This window comes from Periophthalmus magnuspinnatus, chromosome 2 (genome assembly GCF_009829125.3).
Source record: "Periophthalmus magnuspinnatus isolate fPerMag1 chromosome 2, fPerMag1.2.pri, whole genome shotgun sequence".
Classification (NCBI taxonomy): Eukaryota; Metazoa; Chordata; class Actinopteri; order Gobiiformes; family Gobiidae; genus Periophthalmus; species Periophthalmus magnuspinnatus.
Genome location: NC_047127.1, coordinates 11,726,407 through 11,750,589, shown reverse-complemented (window position 1 = coordinate 11,750,589; position 24,183 = coordinate 11,726,407). Strand labels below are relative to the sequence as shown.

At 38.2% G+C, this 24,183-nt stretch overlaps 1 protein-coding gene across 1 annotated transcript; it reads right to left on the bottom strand.

The window, feature by feature from the left end:
* Positions 1-135: 135 nt before the first annotated feature.
* runx1 (RUNX family transcription factor 1) lies at positions 136-24,183 on the bottom strand. The gene is made up of 9 exons (XM_033977410.2): positions 23,788-24,183; positions 20,823-20,974; positions 20,105-20,215; positions 16,434-16,590; positions 11,579-11,683; positions 6,831-7,055; positions 3,688-3,831; positions 2,716-3,003; positions 136-1,799 (listed from the first exon to the last, which is right to left on the bottom strand). Exons 1-9 carry the CDS (start codon positions 23,813-23,815, stop codon positions 1,576-1,578), a joined length of 1,434 nt encoding a protein of 477 aa, XP_033833301.1. The 5' UTR covers positions 23,816-24,183; the 3' UTR covers positions 136-1,575.

Genomic DNA, 24,183 nt, shown 5'->3' with positions numbered 1-24,183 from the left:
AAGCTACCATCCACAAGTATATTTGATTTTTTTTCTGGTCTTCTTCTGTCAGACCAAAACTGGTACACTGTCAGACAAGAGTAACGTAGATGACATCTTGTGGTGATAAGTGAGAATACAACAGGGGGGGGGGGGGGTCAGCCAATCTAATTACGGATGGTAGCTTTAATATATCTTCATACGGCACAGTGTTAAATATTTATTCAAAATGTAATCTACTGACTATTTTGCATCACAGTAGTTCAACAAATAAGTAGCAAAAACAATAGAATGACAAAGGTTTAGCAAATTATAGCAACAAAAATATGAAAAGGTGAAATAATGCCAACTTGTTTTGTAGTTTGGTTGGTGACATAAAAAGTCAGAGCATCACATTTTTGGCATCAACAATGCTATTCACCATGACAACGAGACGACACAAGATAATTTACAAAGGTTTTCAGTCCAGTGCCACCGCATGCTGTACATCGTCAGTGTAAAACTAAAGTTCATTTCCTGGTTTAAATTTCTTCTTCTTTTTTGATAGTTCCTTAAATGTAGAATGTCTGCATCGGTATCAGTAGACTGGAAAAATGAGTCCAACAACAACCAAGAAAGTGGGCAAAGGATTCTTGAACTTCTTCATTTAAATGCAGTTTATTTAAAGGTGCAATATGTAACTTTTCAGAAGAAGGGTACGCCAGCTGCCTGTCTCCTTTGAGGTGTTCATTATTTTGCCTTGAAATTTGAAAACACACATATCACCATAGAAACAAACAGCTGAAGCCACTGGGTCAGATTTGTATTATCTGAATTAAAAATATGTTATTGAATAAATGTGAAATAACTTTAATGCTATACTGTGGGACATTACTTCTTTAAATCATGTTTTAAAAATTGTTTACAGCTCCTATATTACACAAAATTGATTCTCGTGAGCTTTAAGTCATGTTATAATGTTGTTACCTCCTCAAAAACAGACCTGGAGCTGTCTTTTGTTTCATTCACACATGTTTGAGTAACACTTTATTATCAGTCTGTCCACATCTCCAAACCCCAAAATGCTCTGTTCCACCTTGCGATGTCATGAAGTGGTAGTTTTTAAGTTAACAGCTCCTTTTACCTTTAGTTAATTAGAGACTGTCAATTCCAGGGCTGAAATAATCCAAATGATTCTAGTGATGGTGGAGTTTAAAAACACAGTGGAGCACTTCCTGTATTACCCCATGACATCACATGGTGGAACAGAGTGTTTTCTGTTTGAGAGAATAACTCAGCCTAAATATACAGTGTTAAACATGTGTGAATGAAACAAAACACAACTCCAGGTCTGTTTTTCATGAGGAAACAACATTATAACATGGAACATAAAATAGCGTAATATAGACCCTTTAAAACATAGCAGGAGGATTAGTCTACATCTCATCAATGAATATAATAACGCGATATTAATAGAGTAATTTTTGGCATATTTTGCTTTCAAGTATTTACTTTACTACTCCAGAAAATAAAATGCATAGATTAAAGTTTCTTAGTTCAGTGATCATTTGCCCACCGTCTCTGGGGTTGCCTGACTATTGACCACTCGTCTGTCTTTCAGTACGGTCTCCACACAGCTTCAGCCATGTTGGTAGGGGAGGAGCTGTGGCTTGACTCCACCTCCACGCCGACTCCTTCGTTCTGATTGGGCAGCGAGGGGTGGACGAGGGCGGCGCCTGTGGAGGCGTTGGTGCAGGGGGGCAGGATTCGGGGAGGGGAACGCGAATCACCTCCATTGACTGCTCGGTCTCCTCCAGGCATCACCGATAACTGGTATGAGCCTAAAAAGGGAGAGAAATAAGAGAAACGCTGATTAGCCCTTCTGAATAGCATAAATACAGAGGCAGTGTGGGTAAAGTGACTTGCCCCAGGATACAACAGACATTTGTCCAGTTTACAGATTTGAATTTTTCTTTTACGATGGATCATACCTAGATGACTGAGGGATTACACAGATGTACTATGCACTGTTTAGGGTTCAAACTGACAATCTTAAGGTTATAAAATGCTGCTCCACCAAAAACCCATAAAATGTTGAGATTTTAGCTCTAAAAGAAATTGAAAAAAATGTCTAAAATACTTGCTTTCAAATTATTAGTATACAACATTGGAACATTTCATAAAAAAATAAATTAAAAAAATTAAATCTAGTAATATTTCTTTATACAGAATACATTTTTGGGGTTGTTACAATGACGAAGTTTGATTACCAAAAATTTAAAGAAAAAAAGTTTGATCAGCAGTGTTTAATTTTTATTATCAAAAAGGTGGTTCTAGGAAATTGGAAATTGCAGGATATGGCTAAAGATAACACCTTTAACTAGAAGGGGCCAGTATAGTTTGATCTGATATTATTAATAAGAATTAGAGACTTTGCACTTTGTGGTTGATTGAAAAAAGATTGAAATTTTATAAAACCAGTTTGACACCAGTATATTTTCAGGTGAACTTTAAGATTTATCGCAAAATATATTCTTATTTGCATAAAAACTGCTAACCCTGTAGTTTAGTTAGTACTGAAATGAGATGAGTATTAGTTTGTCATATTTCAGTCTTTTTGTTAATTCTTGAACAGAATCCTATTGTTAAAACATAAATCACAAATCTGCTCCTCAAAAACAATCATGATTAGATATTTTTCCAAATAGTTCAGCGCTAATTTTCAGCACAGTGAGATAAAACAGGTTTGTTCCTCACCTGTGGAGTAGTAGAGGTGATACGGCGAAGATGTGGATTGAAACGGTCCATTCTGGGTCTGGTGGGGCGTGCTGGCGGAGTAGGGCGGAGGCAGGTAGGTGTGGTAGCGTCCGATGCCCAGGGCGCCGTTGGAAACCGTGTTGTGGGCGGGGCTATAGGTGAAGGCGGCGGCAGTGGGGGGATAGTGAACGCGAGGATCGGAAAAGCGTGAGTCGGGAAGAGAGGGCAGAGAGGAGAAGGGGCGCTCGATGGTCATACGAGGGTCACTGAACGCCGTGAGCTCCGGACCTAAAAGAGATCAGATACATGAAAGAGTGAAGGGAAATGAACTACACTGTAAGTACAATTAAATATAAATCATTATTTGAGTTGGCGCAGTCATCAAATTGTAAAGAATACAATTTTTTAGGTAATAAAAAATAAAAAATAAAAAATAAAAAATTCTCCAAACATGCATGGGATTCTTGTATTTTCAAATCTTCTCTCAGATATGAATGCTCTAATGTTGTTTACAATGTGCACTCTTAACAAAATCCTACTTTTTAAACATAAATCGCTACTCGGATTTCAACTGCAATAAAATTCTATATTTTACACGTTTTTTTTTACTACAATATTAAAAGTAGAGCTGCATCAAAAGGTTATATGAAACATGTGTAAAGGATTTTATTTCTTATTCTTAGCTTTTAATACATAGTGGCATCAGCAAACTGGAACATTAATATTGTGTGTTTTATTAGTCCGTTTGATTATTGTTTTTTAAGTTTTTATTTTCTAATTGTTAAGGGTATAATGGAATGGAAGAAAAAAATAGTTGTACATACTTTGCTATTGCTTGTGAGTTTATATGAGAACAGAGACTGTTGCATAAATCTTTCATTCCAATTGCAGCATAATAATAATGACGTGAATACATTGCTGCAGTTAAACAGTGAGACTGTTATTTCATATTTCACATCACACATACGTTACCTGTGAGTCGTGATGAGAGCTCGAGGGAGGACCGCCCCGGAGACAGTGGATTGGCCGAGTGCACAGTGGGCGTGGTTATCTGGCCCAGGTATGGATATGATTGGTCGTAGGACCAGGAAGGAGACGACTGCATCTGTCTGGAGTCTGAGGAGAGAAGACATTTGTTTGTGTACATTTTTCATTTACATTTAATGTTATATGTATCAATACAACAGCTCTGATCAAAATGTGAGGACATGTGATAGTATGTCACTTTCTGGAGGTCAAAAGTCAACTGCATATTTCCATGTAAATAGAAAGTTACACATGCACAAGATTTTTCAGTGGAATAAAAACATCCATAATGAAAATATGTTTTTATTTTAGTCTATTTTAGGCAAAAAGCATACTGTGTAATAATAAGGGCTTGTACAGTGAAAAGGGGTACTTTTACCATATCTAAGATTTAGTTTTTTTCTATGTGAAATCTTCACATTTTTACCCTAAATATAGAGCATTCTGTTATTACTACTGGTACTAATATTTGAATAGCTACAACCACTTACTCAATTCAGTTTAAGTCAAATTTATTTTTATAGAATATTTAAAACTACTTCAGCTGCCCAAAGTGTGTCACATAAAAGTCAATAAAAAAACAAATATACAGGTCACATGATGTATAGGCAAAGAGCAATAAAACACCAACATACTGTGTTAAAGACTGAGTGTATCTGACAGACAGAGGGGGCTGTTCCATAGTCTGGGCGCTGCCACAGATAAGGCTCTGTCACCTCTGGTCTGGAGTCTGACTTATACAACTATTTGGATTTTATTAATAGTCCCTTTTAAGCTCAGTAGGTGGCAGTATTTCTCAAGCTTATGTTTTGCTGACTTAATTATGACTTCACCTTGTTTGACCAAGTTGAAACAGACTATAGACATCCTAATTATATTCCCACTTATCCATGAGTTTGAGAGTCATTATAATACCGTTACCATAGCAATTACCCATTCAAAACCAAATATTATATCTTGTGATCTTAATCCTGGTCCTAATTTTTTAATCATCAGAAAGTGGAAATCCATGAATTGGGTAAGACAAAAGTTAGCAAACCCCTCAAACTTTAGCCTGTTAGCTTGTGTGCTGTTGTCATGGCGCCCAGAGGAAGTGATTAGCGGTGAGTGGGCGAGTGGATGAATGGATTTCTCCACAGTCCAATAAACTCCAGCCGCAGACACAGTTAAACAGGGCCTTTACAACTCGAGCCAAATCTGAACCATGGACCAGGGCCAAGAGCCGCCTAAACATACCCAGACACAGTGAGCTCCAGTGGGGTAAGGGGGAAAGACAAGCCCCCTGGACATGGAGCTATTCGTGGGTGTCAGCTTCCTGTTATATCCAACATTTTGAGAACTTTTTTCCATTCAAAAGATAGGTAAGGTAATAAACAGTTTTAAATAGTTAATCGCTAAGACAATAGATTTTTTTTTTTTCATTCTGAAAACAATTTAAAAAGCTTGTTGTACGCACGTAAAATTTGTCTGGCCCGCAGTATTCCCTGTTCAAAAGATATAATATTTAGTTTTACATTACATTGTTTATCACTATGGCAACTATGTCCTAATTTTGTATCATTCTGGAAGGACTTCAAAAGATATAATTTTTGGTTTTAAAATATTAATCATGATGGCAACGGTTGTGAAGACAAGCAGATGATGCCACCAGGCCAGGTTACACATCAGAGGAGACTTGGGGTGGGGGGTTGTGCCAACAGAAAGAATATATGTTTTTAAGGTATTTTTTAGCAATGCAATGCCTGTAATTGAGAAAATGCAACACAGACAAGTGTATTGTCATACTGTGGAACATTACAAGCAAAGAAATGACATCTCCATCAAAATAAGCATATTTTCCGTTGATAGCAAAAGTATTTCTCAGCAACCACTAAGAAATCATAACTTCATCACAACGTGAGAATCATTTGTTTGATCGATAATATTTTTGAGTCATGTCCTGCCAGGCGTCTCTCACTTCCTCTTTGCGGCCTTAACCAACATGGCCGCCCACGTGAAACTATCAGATCCGCATCACTGGATTCAAACGCAGAAGAGGAACTGAAACGGACCAGGATCGACGCGAGGACCGCAGAGAGACCGCACAAACCGTAGCATGGCCACAGAGAGGAAGTGCTACTACAGCGTGTGATCAGGCAGTCGCCATGATTTACAATGAGACTGCTGCTACTTCTGCTTAGAAACTTTTACAAAGATCTGAATTTGACAAAACCAAAAGTAAACTAATGCTACCAATACTACGAGTAACTGGTTCTCCTAATATGGCCACGATCACTATCACGAGACTCCTTCCAATATTCTTCCATTATACTTTATGAAAACAATTAAGCTGATGCAACTGATTCCTGCTCTGACCAAGTGCTGCTGTTGTGTCTTTTGGCAAAACCCTTCACCCACATTGCCTAGTATGAATGTGGTGTGTGTGTAAGTGCTGGTGGTTGGAGGGGCGGATGGTGCAGATTGGCAGTTTTGCTTCTGTTACTGTGAGTATGAAGTGAATGAATACTCACTACAGTGCCGTGGTTTGAGCGGCTTAACAGGCTTGTACATGTAAGGTATTACTGAAATACTAGGGCTATGCATTATACATGTTTCTATACATATTTTAAATCTACAAAATGTATTATCTAAGTACATAATGTAAGAAGTAACAGTACTTATAAACATTTTAAATATAGTAGCACTTTATAATCCTTTTGTAAGAATTACCTTCAAATGTATTAATAATGCATTGGATTTATACAGCACCTTTCAAGACACCCAAAGCACTTTACAGCGCATTATTCAATCACTCCACACTTGGTGCTGGAGTCGGCCAATCAGTCTCAACCCTGCTTAGCTTCAGAAATCTGACATGATTGACCAATGCCTTTCTTATCACCACCAGAGATTCCAACAATCACCCTTTGACTTACTCGTTTGACTTATTTGACTCAAATCTTTTTTAACTCTTATTTGAGTAATTTCTTGGACCACTACTTTGTACTTCTAGTTGAGTAATTATTTTAACGTTACTCTTTTTTGAGTACAATTTTTGGCTACTCTACCCACCTCTGATCAGCAGTGTTCTATAGCACGTGTGTGTGTACCTGCAGTGATCTGGGAGTGTGTGGGACTGGAGAAGGACGCTGCATTCAGAGCTGCTGCTGTCTGTCTGCTGTTGGCAGTCTGCTGGTGAGGATGATGATGGTGATGGTGATGATGATGAGGAGGAGTGACTCTCATTGAGCTGCGCCGTAACTGCTCCAACTCCGTCAGACGCTCCGAAAACGCCAACGACCCGGGTTTTACCTCGTCCAACTTCTGACGATGCCCTACAAAACAAAACAATATATTCTGTTAATTTTCATGGCCCTGGTCCCAGTTGATACTTTGCAGCTGATGTCATCAACATTCCCGTGGGGTGTGATTCTAACTGCAGGCACTGCTTTTATTTATTTATTTGGAGGATAAGCCCCTTGAGATGGGCCATCTCATTGTCTAGAGGGATCTCAAAATGACGACAACAAATGACAACTGCTCTGTCTGAAGCTCTGTTTGACTTTAATCTGAGAATTCTTTTAACACAATCTTACCAGAAAGGGCTGATTTGGCTGGAACTACAACTGAAGAGAAGTCTCTCAAACATAAAATTATCATCACAAGCTAGCTAGCAATAGCCAACAATTTTTCAGTTAGTCACTCTCATCTTTTTGTTGAAAATCAAACAACTAAACAGGACCATGAACGCTTGTATTGATCATAGGTTCCTGAAAGTGCTGCAGACAATCTAAAAGCTCCTCAGGCTGTGTTTGCTAATGCGTACATTGTGTCACCATAGTAACTGCTGAACATTCCGGCATAGACATAATGGCAGGACACCCCCAGTGTGACGTCACTGCAAAGTATCAATCATTTTAATAGTTTCCATGTATTTGAGCTTAATTTGTCTTGCCCCAGAACAGAAATATTGTATAAGCAAAGAAGTGTGTTGGTAGCATGCTAAACTCCACTTTGGTCTCTGAAAGTTGTGAATTGTGCTTATAAACTCATTATAGACGTTTTGTGTCTTGCCCAGTGACACAACATCAGCATCACTCATTCTGCACTACGACGTTACAGCATAAATTCAAAAAAATAGACCAAAGCTTACATGTTCTCAATGAAAAGCCTGAATCTTTACTGAGGAAGTCACCTTCAATATGAAAACACAGGAAGTACATTTATTAGAGAAATGGTGCAATGCATCTTTCATCATCCCACGCACGATGAACAAAAGTGGGAATTTCTATTACCAAACCGCCCATAAATATAAGTATGATGATGTTTTTGTAATCTGGGGACGTAGTTTAGGGATGTGAAGATTTTAAAGGGGTTACGGATTAGATTAAAGAGAAGAGAAAATCACATAATCTGGTATTTTCAAGGGATAGACAAACTAAATCATATCTGAAGCACTGCAAGAAACACAAATGTTCAAATCGTTTCATATTGTTGACATAAAGCTTTTGTCATAGACTTACTCACAGTGGGAAGAGGAATCAAACTTTTATTCAAGTAAGAGTAGTGTTACTTCAATAAAATATTATTCAAGTAGGAGTAAAAGTATGCTGCTAGAAAAGTACTTAGGTCTGCTTTAAATGGGTACAGAGGGGGGTACAGAGGTGGTAATGAGGGGGTCAGCTGTTGTTTAAGCGTCACTCGTCCCAAACGCCCACATGAGGAAGTGCAGTAACCCAAGAGACAGCGGCTTTGAAGTCTGGCCAAAAAGACATGAGATATTACACAGTATGTGGACCACCACTGTACACTGTGATACACATGGGCCAGGAGCAAAACAGGAACTATACATATTCGTTTTTTTATTCTAAGCTATTCATGAGTTTTAGCGTCCTGTTATATGCAACATATTGAGGGCTTTTTCCCATTCAAAAGATCTAATGTTTTGTTTTGAATTGTTAATCACTATGGCAACGGACCTGTTGTCACTACACTTGTATGTCCAGTTTATCCAAATAGAGAGAAGTAGAAGTAGAAAATCAGTAATAGCAGCAGTGATAATAAATGTGGTAGTTGAGTAGTAAAAATCAGGAGCAGTAATAAAAGTAGCGTATTTAATATTTGTATTTTAGATGTAAAAATACAATTATATATTTGATTTGAATATACTAACTACGTACGCTAAGATGACCTTCTGTTCTGGACCCTAACACATTTGAGAGTCTTGTATACAGCAATCAGAGTGATCAGAGTGGAAGTATTTCATTGTAGTAACAGTATATAGTTACATTAGATTTGAAGTTTACCACAGTTTAAAACATTTTGTGAAAGTATATGTTGAGAATAGAAAGTACTCATTTTGGATCCTTGTATTTAGTCGACCATTTAAACCCTCTTTGCCCCCCCCAAATTGGAACTAAGACCAAGATGAAACCAGGATTAAAATAGGACAAAACCAGGACTAAACCAGGACTAAACTAGGACCAAACCAGGACAAAACAAGGACTAAACCAGAACAAAACCAGAACTAAACTAGGACAAAACCGGGACTAAACCAGGACAAAACCAGGACTAAACCAGGACTAAACTAGGACAAAACCGGGACTAAACCAGGACAAAACCAGGACAAAACCAGGGCTAAGCCAGGCCTAAACTAGGACAAAACCACGACTGAACTAGGATAAAACCAGGACTAAACCAGGACAAAACCAGGACTAAACCAGGGCTAAGCCAGGACAAAATCAGGACAAAATCAGGACAAAACCAGGACTAAACTAGGACTAAGCCAGGCCTAAACTAGGACAAAACCAGGACTGAACTTGGATAAAACCAGGACAAAACCAGGACTAAACCAGGACAAAACCAGGACTAAACCAGGACTAAACCAGGACTAAACTAGGACAAAACTAGGACAAAACCAGGACTAACCTAGGACAAAACCAGGACTAACCTAGGACAAAACCAGGACTAAGCCAGAACAAAACCAGGACTAAACCAAGACTAAACAAGGACAAAATCAGGACTAAACCAGGACTAAACTGGGGCAAAACCAAACCAGGACTAAACAAGGACAAAACCAGGTCTAAACCAGGACTAATACTATCTTAAGATGACCTAGTAATTGTACTGATTTGTACTTGTATTTAGTCTACCATTTAAACCCCCTCTGCCCCCTCCTCCTACCCCAGACACTGAGGCAGCAGACGGGACACGTTAACACAGTCTCTATGGGTCTATAACATTATGTCATCACACACTTATACCACACAGACAGAAGCTCCACGCATTACTATGTACTGACTACTACTATTACTACTGCAGTATACGGGTATTTTTAACTACACTGTCGCCACCATCGGATATAGAAGCAACTCGAGATATTACGAGGCAAAGATACTGCGCGAATGCTAACTATGTCAATAAATAGATACACAAATAAATACATGTATTCAGAATGCAAATTTGTCCTGCAGACTACATGAAAAAGCAACAATCATTTTGAAGAAGTAAAAGTAAAGTGCCTGGTTAGGGTTGTCACGATACTAAAATGTCAAAGTCTATTCCAATACAAGGAAATAGACACGATACTCAATATCAATTCTAATACTACAATGATATAGAATGTGATCTTTTTAAATAATATTAGTTTCTTTTATATTTCCATGTGGTCTTATATCTGTGCAATCCCTCAGTCGTCCATGTAGATTCATAGTGGTCCATGGGTGTATACTAGTCTATGTGTCTTATACTTGTCCCGATACAGCTCAAGATCATTCTAAAGCTGCTCAGGAAAGGTTGATTTCTGTCGTATGAATGTGACTTCGATAGTATCAATAACTGAGTATCTAGTTTCGATACTAGTTCAAGTTACCGGTAGTATCAAATGCTGGGTTTCAGATGACATCACAACATTCTATAGACCAGGGGTCGGGAACCTTTTTAGCCGAGAGAGCCAAAAAAGTCACATATTTTAAAATGTATTTCCGTGAGAGCCATACAATATTTTTTAACTCTGAATACAACTAAATGTGTGAATTTTTAAACAAGACCAACAATTTTTGAGTATAAGAAGTCTCTGAATGTATTGTTAATTTTTTTTTTAATAACATCTGTGGGAGCCAAGTTTTGGTTTACGTTTGGTAATGCATGCAAATTCAGAGTGTTAATATTTTAATGTTAATAAATGATGTTTTATGTTAATATTTGATTTATATGTATAAGCTACACTTGTTTTATTGCATTAATGTTGATTTTGGAAAATATCTTAGGATTGTCATTATTGAAGTTTTATGTAAATATGTTACCGTCACTTTAAGAGCGATAGCGCACACAAGGGAAAACAGCACGCGCTGTGACAACGTGTTAGTTGAGGCAGCGCACAAAGACGAAGCCAAATGGTTTTCTTACCGTATTATTGTTTATTTTTGAAAATTACTTGATTTGATTACTTGTATTTATGTATAATTTATTCATTACTTATTGTGTTAACAAATGTCAGCTAAGATTTATCTGAGCGCCAGAAGCAGTCATCAAAAGAGCCATATCTGGCTCGTGAGCCATAGGTTCCCAACCCCTGCTATAGACCAATAATGTTTAATACAGACGATGGGCAGCTGAAATTAATATTGTCAAAAGGATAATGGGCCTAGTCACTAACAGAAATGATCAGATTCAACATTTGTGAGTTTACTTTTTCTTTTATATTTCATTGCAAAGTACAATGTAATCAATAGAAAGAAAAACTGTCTCTTGCCCCCATCTGAGAGTATGATATCATCACATTCTACAGTCTGAAAAACACAAATACCCAGTGGTGCACGTATCCAGTTTTGAGAGTGACTGGATGATGCTGACTCACGTCTCGGCTCGCGGGGTCCGTCCACTGTGATCTTGATGGCTCTCTGATATGTGGCCACTTGAGGAGGGTTGGTAAAAACTGTGATGGTCAATGTGAAGCTTTTACCTGCAGGGGAAAAACACAGAAATATAAATATTGTTGCATGTTTCACTAGTTATATAAAATAGTATTAAACCTGGACTAGATGAGGACTAAACCTGGACTTGGAAAGAACCCATCCATGTCTAAATTAGGACTAAACTGGGTTCAAACCAGGACCAGACCTTGATTTTCTATTGGTCACAGATTGGAAGAGATTCGGTATCATAAAATGTAGTAGTTGCTAATTAGTAATATTATGTTATGTTAAGTATTTATTATAAACATGTACACCAAGAAAAGATAAAGCAGCACTGTATAACCTTTCTGGTGGAAGGTCCAGCAGCAGTTGTCCTAGGATGCTCCACAGTATGGCATTAAACTTATCTACCTCTGTGACTATCATCACTATGCTGAGTAACAGCCAGTCAGATCTGTAAAAGAGTCTATTTTTTGCAATATAATATATAATATTTGTAAATGAACAGATGCCATACTTCGGAACATTCTAGACAAGGTAATAACATCTCCATGGAGACAAGCAGCTGGCAGAGCCCCACAAGAAAAGTTAGAAATGCAAATAAAAAAGTTAAATATGTACTGTATTTTCCAGAGTATAAGCCGCACCAGCCCAAAATGCATAATACTGAAGAAAAAAACATATATTTCACATATAAATCGCATCTGAGTATAAGTCGCACCCCCGGCCAAACTATGAAAAAAAGGGTGACTTATAGTCCGGAAAATATGGTAACTTCTGATGCTATTTGTACTAACTAAAATCTAATAATTATGTAATTTGTGTTTTAAAATAGCATTAGTAAGTTGCATTAATGTTACAACAATATATAGTACATCTTCCCTGTCTTTATTGTTGCTGTGGTGAAAGCTCCATTGTTTTAATTTAGTCACCTTTGACTGACACTTCCTGGTTATATTTGATATCACAGTCTGCTGCCAGCCAATCAGAATCAAGTGTTTCATTTATCCTTTGTTTTGTCCACAAATAGACGCAGTGACATACCAGTGTTAATGCAAATGAGCCGCTCACTTATCACAAGATTAACTGACACTTTTATTTGATCATACCAAGATGGCGGACGGTGACAGGTCTAGTCACAATTTCCTCTTTACTTCCGATCACTCTGGGTTGTAGTCTATTACTAGAATAATCGCAGTATTGGTACTTTTTGCAGTAGACAAAAAAATATAGTACAGTTAGTGTAGGATCCATCTATTATTGGTAAAATGTACCACTGTAAAGGCCCATAAGTAGTAACAGTTGAAGAAGTAGCAGTTCAGTTGCCTGAAATGTTCCACAGTACTGCATTAAACCTGTCCATGGAGGCAACCAGGACAAGTTACAAATCCAATCTGTGGAGAGGCAATACAGACATCTGGACTTGGTTTAATGCCATACTGTGGAACCTTTAGGCAAAAGGATTAACACAACTTCATGAAGACAAATAGGCAGCCCCTTTAAGTAATAGTAGTAGTAATAGCAGTAGAAGTAGTAATTGTGGGAGTAGCAGCAGCAGTAGCCAGGCTGTAGTAGTCATCAATAAAGTAGTAGTAACAGTAATATCATATCATTTTTTACAGGTGCTGTGGTGTCAGTTCCTCTTTCAAAACTTCTCTTATGTGATCTGTATCCACCATCTTTGTACTCTTTGTACTCGTCCATAAATGTTTTAAATAAAGCTACATTCAAAACAGCAGCAAGTCCAAACAGGATCCAGAGTTGGACCACCAAAGGGGTTTAGACCGGGTTTAGATCTGAGACAGACAGCTCCACCATGAGATCTGAGATCCACCATCTGTACAGAGGCAACCCCACTGGCAATAAGAATGCATGTAATATAAGACATTGAACTGAACAGATGTAAGATATACAAGTTTAATGCCATCCAATGGAACATTCCAGGCAAAGCAATAATCTCTCCATTGAGATAAGCAGCTGATGGACCCTCCTCCAGAGAAGTGACCTAATGCAAGACTGAACAGGTAATGATGAAAAAGTGAAAATAAACATAACTGTAGTATACCGTTGTTTTAATATATTTTCAATGGAGCATCAGTGGCACTTCAGTTTAGCATTCACCCACTGACTGGAGGGTAAGTGGTTTGTAACTCGAGCACTTTACTCTCATTGACCCCACATGTTACAGTAAACTGACCTAATTACAAATATACAAATACAATTTTGGCAAATTTTGAATTCAGTTACTTATGATTTAAATGTAGCAGAAATCAGGATAAAAAAAACATGTCAATACTCCCAGTGACACTACTATTACCACTGCTGCTGCTGCTGTAGACTTTGTACACAATAATATTTGAGGTAGTAGTAGTATTAGCCTGTTTAGACTTGACCACAATATCCCTGTACAGCACAAACCACTGTTACCACACGTTCGAATGTAGAAGGCTGACTAACTATGACTAACTTTCAAAACATTTCCTCTCTCTCACTCTATCTATTTTTCTCTCCATCTTCTCTCCCTCTCTCCGCTGTTTTTCTCTTTGTCTCTCTCTATCTCTTCATCTTCTCTTTCCCTCTCCCTCTCTCTCTTTCAGTTCACTCAACACCTCCCCCTCTCTCTTGCTTTCTCTCTATTCTCTTCTCCCTCTCTCTCCCTTTCTATCTCCCCCTCATCTTTCTCTCCATCTCTACCTCCTCTCTTACTAGAAAACCACTGTCTATCTAAGCACTAAACTGCTCACAGAGCTCCTTTCTCTTTGTCTTCTCTCTCTCCCTCTGTCTCTCCCCTCTCCCTTTTCACTCTAACCACTAAATCACTCGCGCGCACTCTCTTCTCTTTCTCCCTTTCAATTCTCCTTCTCTCTACCCCCTCACTCCATCCTTTTTCTCTAAAACCACTGACTCTAACCACTAAAATCTCTCTCTACTCCCCCTCTCTATCCCTCTCTGTCTACCTCTCTCCCCTTTCTCTCCTCCCTCTGTCCCTCTTTCTTTCAATGAAACCACTGTCTCTCTAATTCTAACCACTAAACCGCTCATAGACACCACTCTCTCCCTCTCTCTGTCACTTCTTCTCTCTCCTCTTTTTCTCTTTCTCTCCCACGTCCCTCTTTCAATGAAACCACTATCTGTCTAACTCTAACCACTAAACTGCTCATAGACAAACCCCCGTCCCTCCTCCCATCTCACTCTTTCACTCTCCCTTCTTCCCCCTAACTCTTCCCTTTCTCTTTCTCTCTCTCCTACACCCCCTTCTCTCCCTCCCTCCCTTTCTTTTAAAACCACTGTCTTACTCAAACTACTACTCTGCTCATAGACCACCCTCTGCCTCTTTCTCCCCTCACCATCTCTCTCCCTCTTTCTCTGTCTCTCTTCCCTCCCCCCCTCTCCCTCTCTTTTTCTCTCCTCCCTCCCCCTCTCTTTCTCTTAAAACCACTGTCTGTCTGACTCTAACCACTAAACCGCTCACAGACAAACACTGTAACGCTCTAGTTAATGTGGTCATGTACGGTATCATTAAAAACAATAGGCCCTCGTCAACCAATCAGATACAACCAGGAAGTAGAATCACACGCAATACAGATATTCAAAATAGATATTACAGATAGTTTTTATTTACAAAAAGGAAAGTAACTAGTAACTTTTGAGTAACTACTTATTCTCATTGGAAAGCAAATTTTACAGAAAAAATGTATATTTTATGATATAATCTGACCTAAAAACATTGTGGTATTGTAGTAATATTAATTTTACTAGTAGTTGTTATAGTAGTTGAAATAGTAGTAGTAATAGTAGTAGTGGTAGTAGTTGTTGTAGTAGTAGTAGTAGTAGTAGCAGTTCCAGTAGTAGTAGTAGTTGTTGTTCATTATCTTAAACTACGATAAACGTGTACTTGTACTCTACCATAGTTGTATTTTCATGTAAAACTCAAGTTAATGTGTTCCTGAGAAAACACTGCACCTTGTACTACTTTAAATAGATAAGTACCACATTTGCCTATAGTACTACAGTTAGAGTAAGTCAGTTTAACAGTACGTCTCCGGCAATGCAGTACAAGGAAGTAACTGAACCAAATACTGTTTTTATTCATGAGGACTTCCCCAAATTGAGCACACCAGTTTTAAACCATTGTATCTGTAATAAAGTAGAGGTACAAGTACTCAGTGTATTTACCAATTAAGAGAGTGAATAACAGTTTGTAAAGTTTGATACAAGTTTTTCTACTACTACTACTACTACTACTACTACTACTACAATTATTTGTACTAAGACTTACTGCTCTTAATGGTCTTAATAATACGACTACTACTGCTACTACTATAACAACACTTCTACTATTTCTACTACTACCACTACTACTACTGTGAAATGTAATTGATAACAGCTATTACTACTACATTTACTACTACAGAAACCCCTAAAATGGCTTGATTCTGCAACTAATATTCACAACCACTTTTACTTTTACTTCTACAACTACTTCTGCTACTACTACTACAATCACTACTACTACTACTACTGCTGCTAAATTAATACTACAATTAATTAGTCATGGCTACTACTACACTGTTAACATTAATTCAATCAAGAAGATGATTTGAGCCAATCACAATGCGCTATTTTTGCTCATATAAATACACTCTCTCTCCCTCCCAAACAAATAATGATAAGGTTCAAAATTTGTGAATCATAAGTTTGTATGAGTCTCCCGTAGAGTTACACAGGCCCCAGCCCTCCATCTCAGATTATGACATAATACATGAATGCAGCTTCTTCCATGTACTTTACGATTACCTCGTCCGCTGCGCCCGACGAATCTCAAATCATTAAATCGTGCCACTTGTCCCTTAATGGCCGCCGTAGCGTTCCTGAGTTCGGCAGAGTAGTTTTCGTCGTTTCCCGCCATCACTGTGACCAAAGTCCCGTCTGGTATGTCTCCTAATGCTATCACCTGTAAAAGAAGTACACATTGTATTAACTGTACAAATAAACAAATAATATTGACGTGGACTACTTGATAGACCGCCTGAATATCTCACTTGTTTGTTGAACTTTGATACAACAATGTTTACTACAAGAACTCATGATTGTTTAAGTCTAAAAACTGGCTGTTCTGTATTTTATCTTTGTCTAGAATGTTCACTGCACAACATCATACTACACTTGTGTCTATTCCATTGTGTTTTATTGCTCAAAAATACATTGAAAACATGCATTTTTAGTGTAAGCGGGCTCGCCTCTCCACTGATTTGACCCGCAACTTGGCCCGGCGCCGTCATTTGCTTGTCTCAGGGGAGATAGATAAGTTTAATGATATATTGCGAAACATTCTAGACAAAGACATAACACTTCCACGAAGACTAGTAGGTGGCGGAAACCACCTTTCTACCTGAAAAGTTACATATTTAAGTGTCCAAAGTAAACACAGCAGGGCAGGCAGTATTATAGATGAGGTGAAAACAGTACTTTAACTACTACTGCTACTGCTAATACTACAACTTGTCCTATTACTACTATTACTACTACTACTACTACTCAACTACTACTTGCAATGCAGCATGTTATTTTTCTATAGAAATCATTTTTTAGATGAGAGCATAAAACTTTAACCATGTTCACCTAGGTATTGGTGTATTTATGAAGTTATTTTACGCCTAAAGATTATAATGTACAGTATTATTAAAAATACAATTGCATTAAATATTATAACAGGATGGACTACTGGCTCAAATGTGGTAACTTCGCTCAAGTAAATATTCTTACCTTGCTATTGACAGAAAATGTTTATAGGTCTTATATTACAGAAAACTAACTTTTGAGTTTTAAGCCATGTTATAATCCTGTTACCTCAAAAACAGACCTGGAGTTGTGTTTTGTTTCATTCACACATGTTTGAGTAACACTTTATCATTAGTCTATCATCTCTGAAGCTCAAAATCCTCTGTTCCACCTCGTGATGTCGGGTGGTTAACAGTTACATTTTACCTTTTGTTCAGTAGAGATTGGCAATTTCAAAGCTGAAATCATGCAAATGATGTGGATCACTTCCTCTATTACCACATGACAACACAGTGTTTGAAAGAAGAACCTAAATGTGCAGGGTCTGTGTTAAACATGTGTGAATCAAACAAACCCATAGATCAGAAAATAGCGTAGTATGCACCCTTTATTTTAGGATAAGAGTGATCATATTGTAAGTTAATCACTTTACTTAACTGCTTTTACATCAAAATAATGTTTCTCAAGTAAAGTAAAAGATATTGAGCGATAAAACAACTCTAAATAGTGTCATTTCTACATAAAAATCATGGTAAATATGACGCTTTTCCACCTTCAAGGCACTCAAAGCCACCCATTCACACACACATTCATACAGCAGTGTACGCAAACACTGAGGGCTGGATGGGTTAAGTGTCTTGCCCAAGGACACAACGACAGAATTCATCTGTGAGAGCTAGAATCGCACTGGTGCAAAAGCGGGATTCAGACTGGCAAGCTTCAGCTCAGTGGATAAACACTCTACCAGCCGAGCCACTGTCGCCCTATATCTGATTTCTATAGAAAACACTGATTTCCTGTACACGCGTATGGGAGGTGATAATTTGTTGATTGGAGGCGGTATCTGACACTTTCACTGCACTTTGAGACCAAATGTAGCTTTTAGCCACAAACCCATTGATTTATTGAGTTTTGTGCATTAACATCCGCTAACATAAGTGTGGTGAGCGCATTATAAAACGCTATACAGGCTACAGCTCCCCACTTATAATGGACAATTTAGACCCATTCACAGAGTTTAGTACATGCCAGTGTTGTTGCAATTCAACACACAAGTTATAAGAGTTTTTCTCTGGTTATCTTAAATACGATTTCACTATTAGTCACCACTTTACAAATTGTAGTATAAGGTATAAGAGAGTTTAATACTTATGGTTATTCTTCCTACTGTGTATAAGTCTATAAGAGGATCTACACTGCAATAATACTACATCCAAACTGAGACTAAACGTAAACTAGACCAAGACTAGAGCAGAACCACACCAGGACTAAACCAGTATTGGAGACTAAATCATAACTAAATCGGGACAAAACTGGGACCAAACCAGGACTAAACTGGGACTACACTGGGACTACACTGGGACTAAACCGGGACTAAACCGGGACTAAACCGGGACTAAACCAGGACTAGTTGTCATGATGCCTGCATTTTCTGTCTCCCTGTGTTCTCTCCCCCTCCCCTACCTGTCTGCCTGGAGCTGGGCGGAGTTCCTGACTCCTCCCGCGCGCACCTGGAGAGCATCAGCACAATTACCTCCACCTGCTGCTGAGTATATGAGGGCTCGGCAGAAGACACTCGGAGCCAGACCGTCCGCGTGTCAACGTGAATGCTCCAGCTTAGTTTTTGCATCTTTGTTGCCTGTCTGCCTGTTACTCATTGGACTTTTTGCCACCTTCCAGATTCCTGCTCTCTCGCTCGTTCCTGCTCCTGCCTCTGTGCTCCAGCTCCGGTACAGTCACCCCTCTGCCTTGCCTCCTGTTCCGTCTTGGTCTCCGGCTTGCTTTTCGCCTCCTGCCCTGGCTCCCTCTCTCTGGACTACTCCGGCTCGGCCTGCCCCGGTCTCGTCTCAATCCTGTCCTCGCTCTGGTCCTGGCTTTCCTGTCCCCGCTCTGCACTACGCCCGTCTGGTCTGCCTCCCGCTCCCTGGCTCTCCGTGTGTGTTAAATGAACTATTAAAAACTGAAATGCACCATTTTGTAAATAAACACTGTCAACTTGCCCTGAGTCTGCACTCCTTGGTCCGCACCCGCACTAGCCGTTACGACACTAGTACAGGACTAAACCACAACTAAACCAGTACTAAACCAAGACTGAACCAGGGATGAACAAGAACTAGACCAGGACTAGACCAGGACTAGACCAGGACTAGACCAGGATTAAACTAGGACTAGAAGATGACCAAGCCACAACTAAATCAGTACTAAACCACGAATGAACCAGGGATGAACCAGGACTAGACCAGGACTAAACCAAGACCAGAAGAGGACCAAACTACAAATAAACCAGGATTAAACCAGGACTAAACCAGGCCTAAACTAGGACTAGACCAGAACTAACCAGGACTACACCATGACAACTAAACCAGGACTACAAAACCAGGACTAAAACAGGACTAAACCAGAACTAAACCAGGACTAAACCAGGCCTAAACTAGGACTAGACCAGAACTAGACCAGGACTACACCATGACTATTAAACCAGGACTATACCAGGACTACAACAGGACTAAAATAGGACGAAACCAGAACTAAACCAGGACTAAACCAGAACTAAAACGGGACCAAACCAAGTCTATAACAAGACTGACCTGGCATCAGACCATGCTCAAAGTGGAAGAGCTTTAAGAGAAACAATAGTAAATGTTTTCCTCTGTAGAACACTATATTTAATCACGATCATGTTTTACCTTGAAGGCAATGGGCAGTGTCTTGTTACACCTCCAGTGAGTCGGCAGGACTGAGCACAGGAAGTTTGGACTGTCCGTCTTCACCAGCTCCCCCGAGTGGTCCGAGATTACCTGAAGAAAAGACATCAAATTATAAATCTGATTTTGAAATTTCAATCTATTTTATTCTAGACATTTACCTAGGCTTTTTTTTCCACTGTTGCTAGGTAGAGTTACATTTGTTTGTTTTGAAATGATCATAAATCGCATTCGCACTTTGTTCTAAGCGCAGTTACAAGATCAATTTTGCATATTTGTACAAGAAGTAGCAGCACGGGGAGTAGTAAGAGTAAAAGTAGTGGTAGCAGTATTGCCAGAATGTATAGTAATAGTAGTAATAGTAGCAGTAGTTGTAGCAATAGCAACTGAAGTAGTACTAGCAGTAGAAATAGTTGTAGCAGTAAAAGTAGTGACAGAATGTATAGTAGTACAGTAGTATTGCCAGAATGTATAGCAGTAGTCATAGCCATATTCGCATAGTTCTAGCAGCAGTAAGAGTAGCAGTAGTAGTCATTCTTGTAAAAGTAATAGTAGAATGAATAGTAGTACAGTAGTATTGTCAGAATGTACAGTAATAGCATTATTCATCGCCGTAATCACAAAAGTTCTAGCAGCAGTAGCCGTAATAACAGTAGTAACAGTGATAATAGTAGTAGATGCATTAGTACAGTTTTCTGACCTGCAGTACTCCTCTGCCGGCCATGCTGTACTTGGACACTTGTGCGTTGCCTCCTCCAGGCTCCTGAGCTCCGAGAGGCAGAGCTTCGGTCATCTTTCCCCCAGAAGAGAGCGTCGTGGAGGGGGGAGTGTAGCGGCGCCCGGGGGCTGGGTCTGGATCAACAAACAACCACGACCGGTAAATATTACATTCAATATCAGTACATCAGATAGTTAAAAAAAATACAGCGCAAAAGTACTCTGTAGAGAATACATTTGTGCTGGAATATACACGAGGATATAATAGAGGCAATGCAGTAAGACTACCAGCGGCATCAGCTACTGTTAAATCTAGAATTATGAGGGAAAAACTTACATTAAAAAATCAATAACTAAAATAAAAATGCTATAAAATCTCTGCAATATCACTTCAAAATGTAATTGACAAAATTAAGCTAATAATACATATAGAACTAAATAAACCATAATAATTTCAAGGTATACTTTGACTGCGCTCCTGCTTGTCCTGGTTTGATCCTGGTTTAGTCCTGGTTAAATCCTGGGTTAGTTCTGGTCTGAACCTGCCCTGGTTTAGTCCCAATTTGAATGCAGTGTGTACAAGTGAACGCCGCTTTAACATTAGATAAGTATACTTACGATAAAACTTGATCAAATCTTTACTATCTGAAAAAAATGAAAATAGAGGAGTTTTTTTTTATCCGTGGGTGTGTTTTTGGACATATTTGGAGGTCTTTGGTCATCCTTTGTGGAGAAAAGCCATCACTGAATTTTGGTAAAAGATTACAAGAACTGCATGACACACGGCTCACTCACAGTCAGGCGAATACCAGCGCGAGAACTCATCCAGTTACAGTAACAACAAAACAGACTTTAAAACGATTACGCTTGTTATTTTCAGATTTGTAACTTTTTCCTTCATTATATCTATGTTTTTTAAATATGTTCATAACTCGATCAGTTTGCCGTAGAGTCAAAGTTGCAAATTTTCAGCCTATTTTGTTTAAATGAATTGCAAAGCTCACAATATGTTATTCATGTAGCTCGTAATAAATAGGGCCATTGATAAAATTCAACACAAAACATATTCTGAGTTACATTACGCGATCTAATGAAATCGCACTTGCAATGTTTACACGCTTAAAACTTAAAAAAAAAAGAAAAAAAAAGTGAACATGAACAATAAGATTTATAAGGATTTACTGTTGTGATTTCAAAATGTATCAAAATAACTTATTCAAATATCTCGGGAGGATTTGAAACTCAAGTCTCCACAGAATAATTGCAAATTGTTATATTGTAATATAGAATAGAGGCCCATTTTGTTGCATCCAATTTGATCTTAAATAAATTGTTTACCTTTGAAATTCTCTCATTTAAAGTCTATACCGAGGTGTAACAGATATGGATGCACTATGAAACACTAACATAAGCTATAAGTGAGTATTTAAAATGATAATTAACCAATGGTTTTGCTAAATACGTAAAAAAAATAAGACAGAATTAGATGTGAAATTCATTTTGTAAGACACTGGAATTCCACATTGATTCCAGACTGGTCCTTATAGGAAACAGCGTCTAACTTTGTGATAATAAATGCGACCCTTATGCATTGCTCCTGTCAAAACGCCAAGCCGCACTCTGACCACAGCCTAACCCAAGTCTAACCAAACCTTGACCAATGGTTTTAAGGAAGTTTAGATCCTAAATCCCGCCCACTTTTCACAAACAAACCGCAAAATCAGGAAGTAGAGGTTTGGGCTACCACAACACAATTTCAACACTTAAGGCTTAACCAATATACAAATATATGCAACTATATGACAACATCACTACTACTACTGCTACTACTGCTACTGCTACTATGACGATGACATTTAAAGCTTTATTACCTGACTTTTCACTTATACAAAGTTAATACCAATTGCTTAGACAACCTAGGACAACAGCATTTCAACACAAATATTCAAATATATGCAGCTACTACTACTACTACTACTACTACTACCAGTACTACTACTATTATAGCTTTTACCTTACCTGTTTTATCCCTATTTACCAACGCACCAACAATTGCTAAGAGTATAGTACCTAGACCTAAAATAAAAGTAATGCCGCAAGTGTAACAAAGGCAAAATGACTCAAGTTGAATACAAGATAATATAGTTACTCTCTCCTCTGTTACAATATCATAAAGTAATGTGTTTTGGATCTGTATACCCTGATTGAAGCCGAGGGCGCGCTGTGCATTACTGATTTTGTAAAATGATTTCAAAATTGTACACAACATATACATACAGATTTGGAAAGAGAAAACAGTTCACGGTTTTGGGTAAAATTTGTGTATGAAATATGCATGTTAAATATTCCCAAATGCAAACATCCAAGGCCCCCCAAAAAAAAAAAAAAAAAAAAAAAAAAATTACAACAGATCTGAAAATATTGCCAAAGGGTGAAATTGTGTTAAAATACAGTCTAAATCAAATGACCAATGTAATAATTTTCCTTAATGATAAGTAATGCAATTCTAATTCATTCTAGTAGTATTTGTAATTTATAACAGCATACAACTAATTTATTTCCTCTGAAAACTAAACTGCTCATACAAGTGATGTTTAAGACAGACATTTGAACGTTTAGTTGCAAGATAAACCATGCAAAATGTCAAAGAGTTAACGTGTCATTTCCTTTACTCTTTGCATAATTGCTACAAACTTATAGCTTCATTCTGTTTGTTTAGTTTCGTTTTTACACCAAAAGCCTTTAAAGTTTAACTAATAAGAAGGAGGCTCAGGATGCGCGTAAATTGGCATCCACCGTGCATAAAAACCGTCTCATTTAGTGCCATATTTTGTCTTATCTTCTTACACCGTGCTATATCTTTCAATGCATATTTTTATTACCAGAATTAAAATAAATAAATGTCAAAAAGTCGCAAAAAAAATGAAAATAAAAGTAAAATTTTGTACCGTATTTCGCGTCCCACAGAAACACCATTTGTGCGTAATAACGTGCACTCCACGTAAACCTCCGTCTATCTCGTGCCCTTTAAATGTCACGTAGTTTGTTCCTTTCGCGTCCGAACGTCTTCTCGCACGTTGCCCTGGTTATATGTCCCGTAATATCACTTTATAAAGATGCTGCAGGGGTCCACGTTGACTTTTACGCACGACAAAATTATCCTTTGCGCTTTGAGTTTAGTTTCCTTATAAGTCCGGAAAGAAAGTTCAGGAAAAAAACAGCGACAAAGCAGTTCAAAATACTCGGGAAATGATTTAAAATGAACTTTCATGTGTAAATTTTTAGCAGATAATGGAGGAAAGTAGCCGTAGTTGTCGCTTCGGTTCTTGCTTCGCTTCTAATCT

Coding starts and splice junctions, on each gene's coding strand:
- runx1 (XM_033977410.2), bottom strand. CDS start 23,815: ATGGTGTTTCTGTGGGACGCGAAATACG. Junction 16,591..20,104: donor CACTGCCCATTGCCTTCAAG/GTAAAACATGAT, acceptor CTTCTTTTACAG/GTGATAGCATTAGGAGACAT. Junction 1,800..2,715: donor TCACCTCTACTACTCCACAG/GTGAGGAACAAA, acceptor CTCCCTTTTTAG/GCTCATACCAGTTATCGGTG.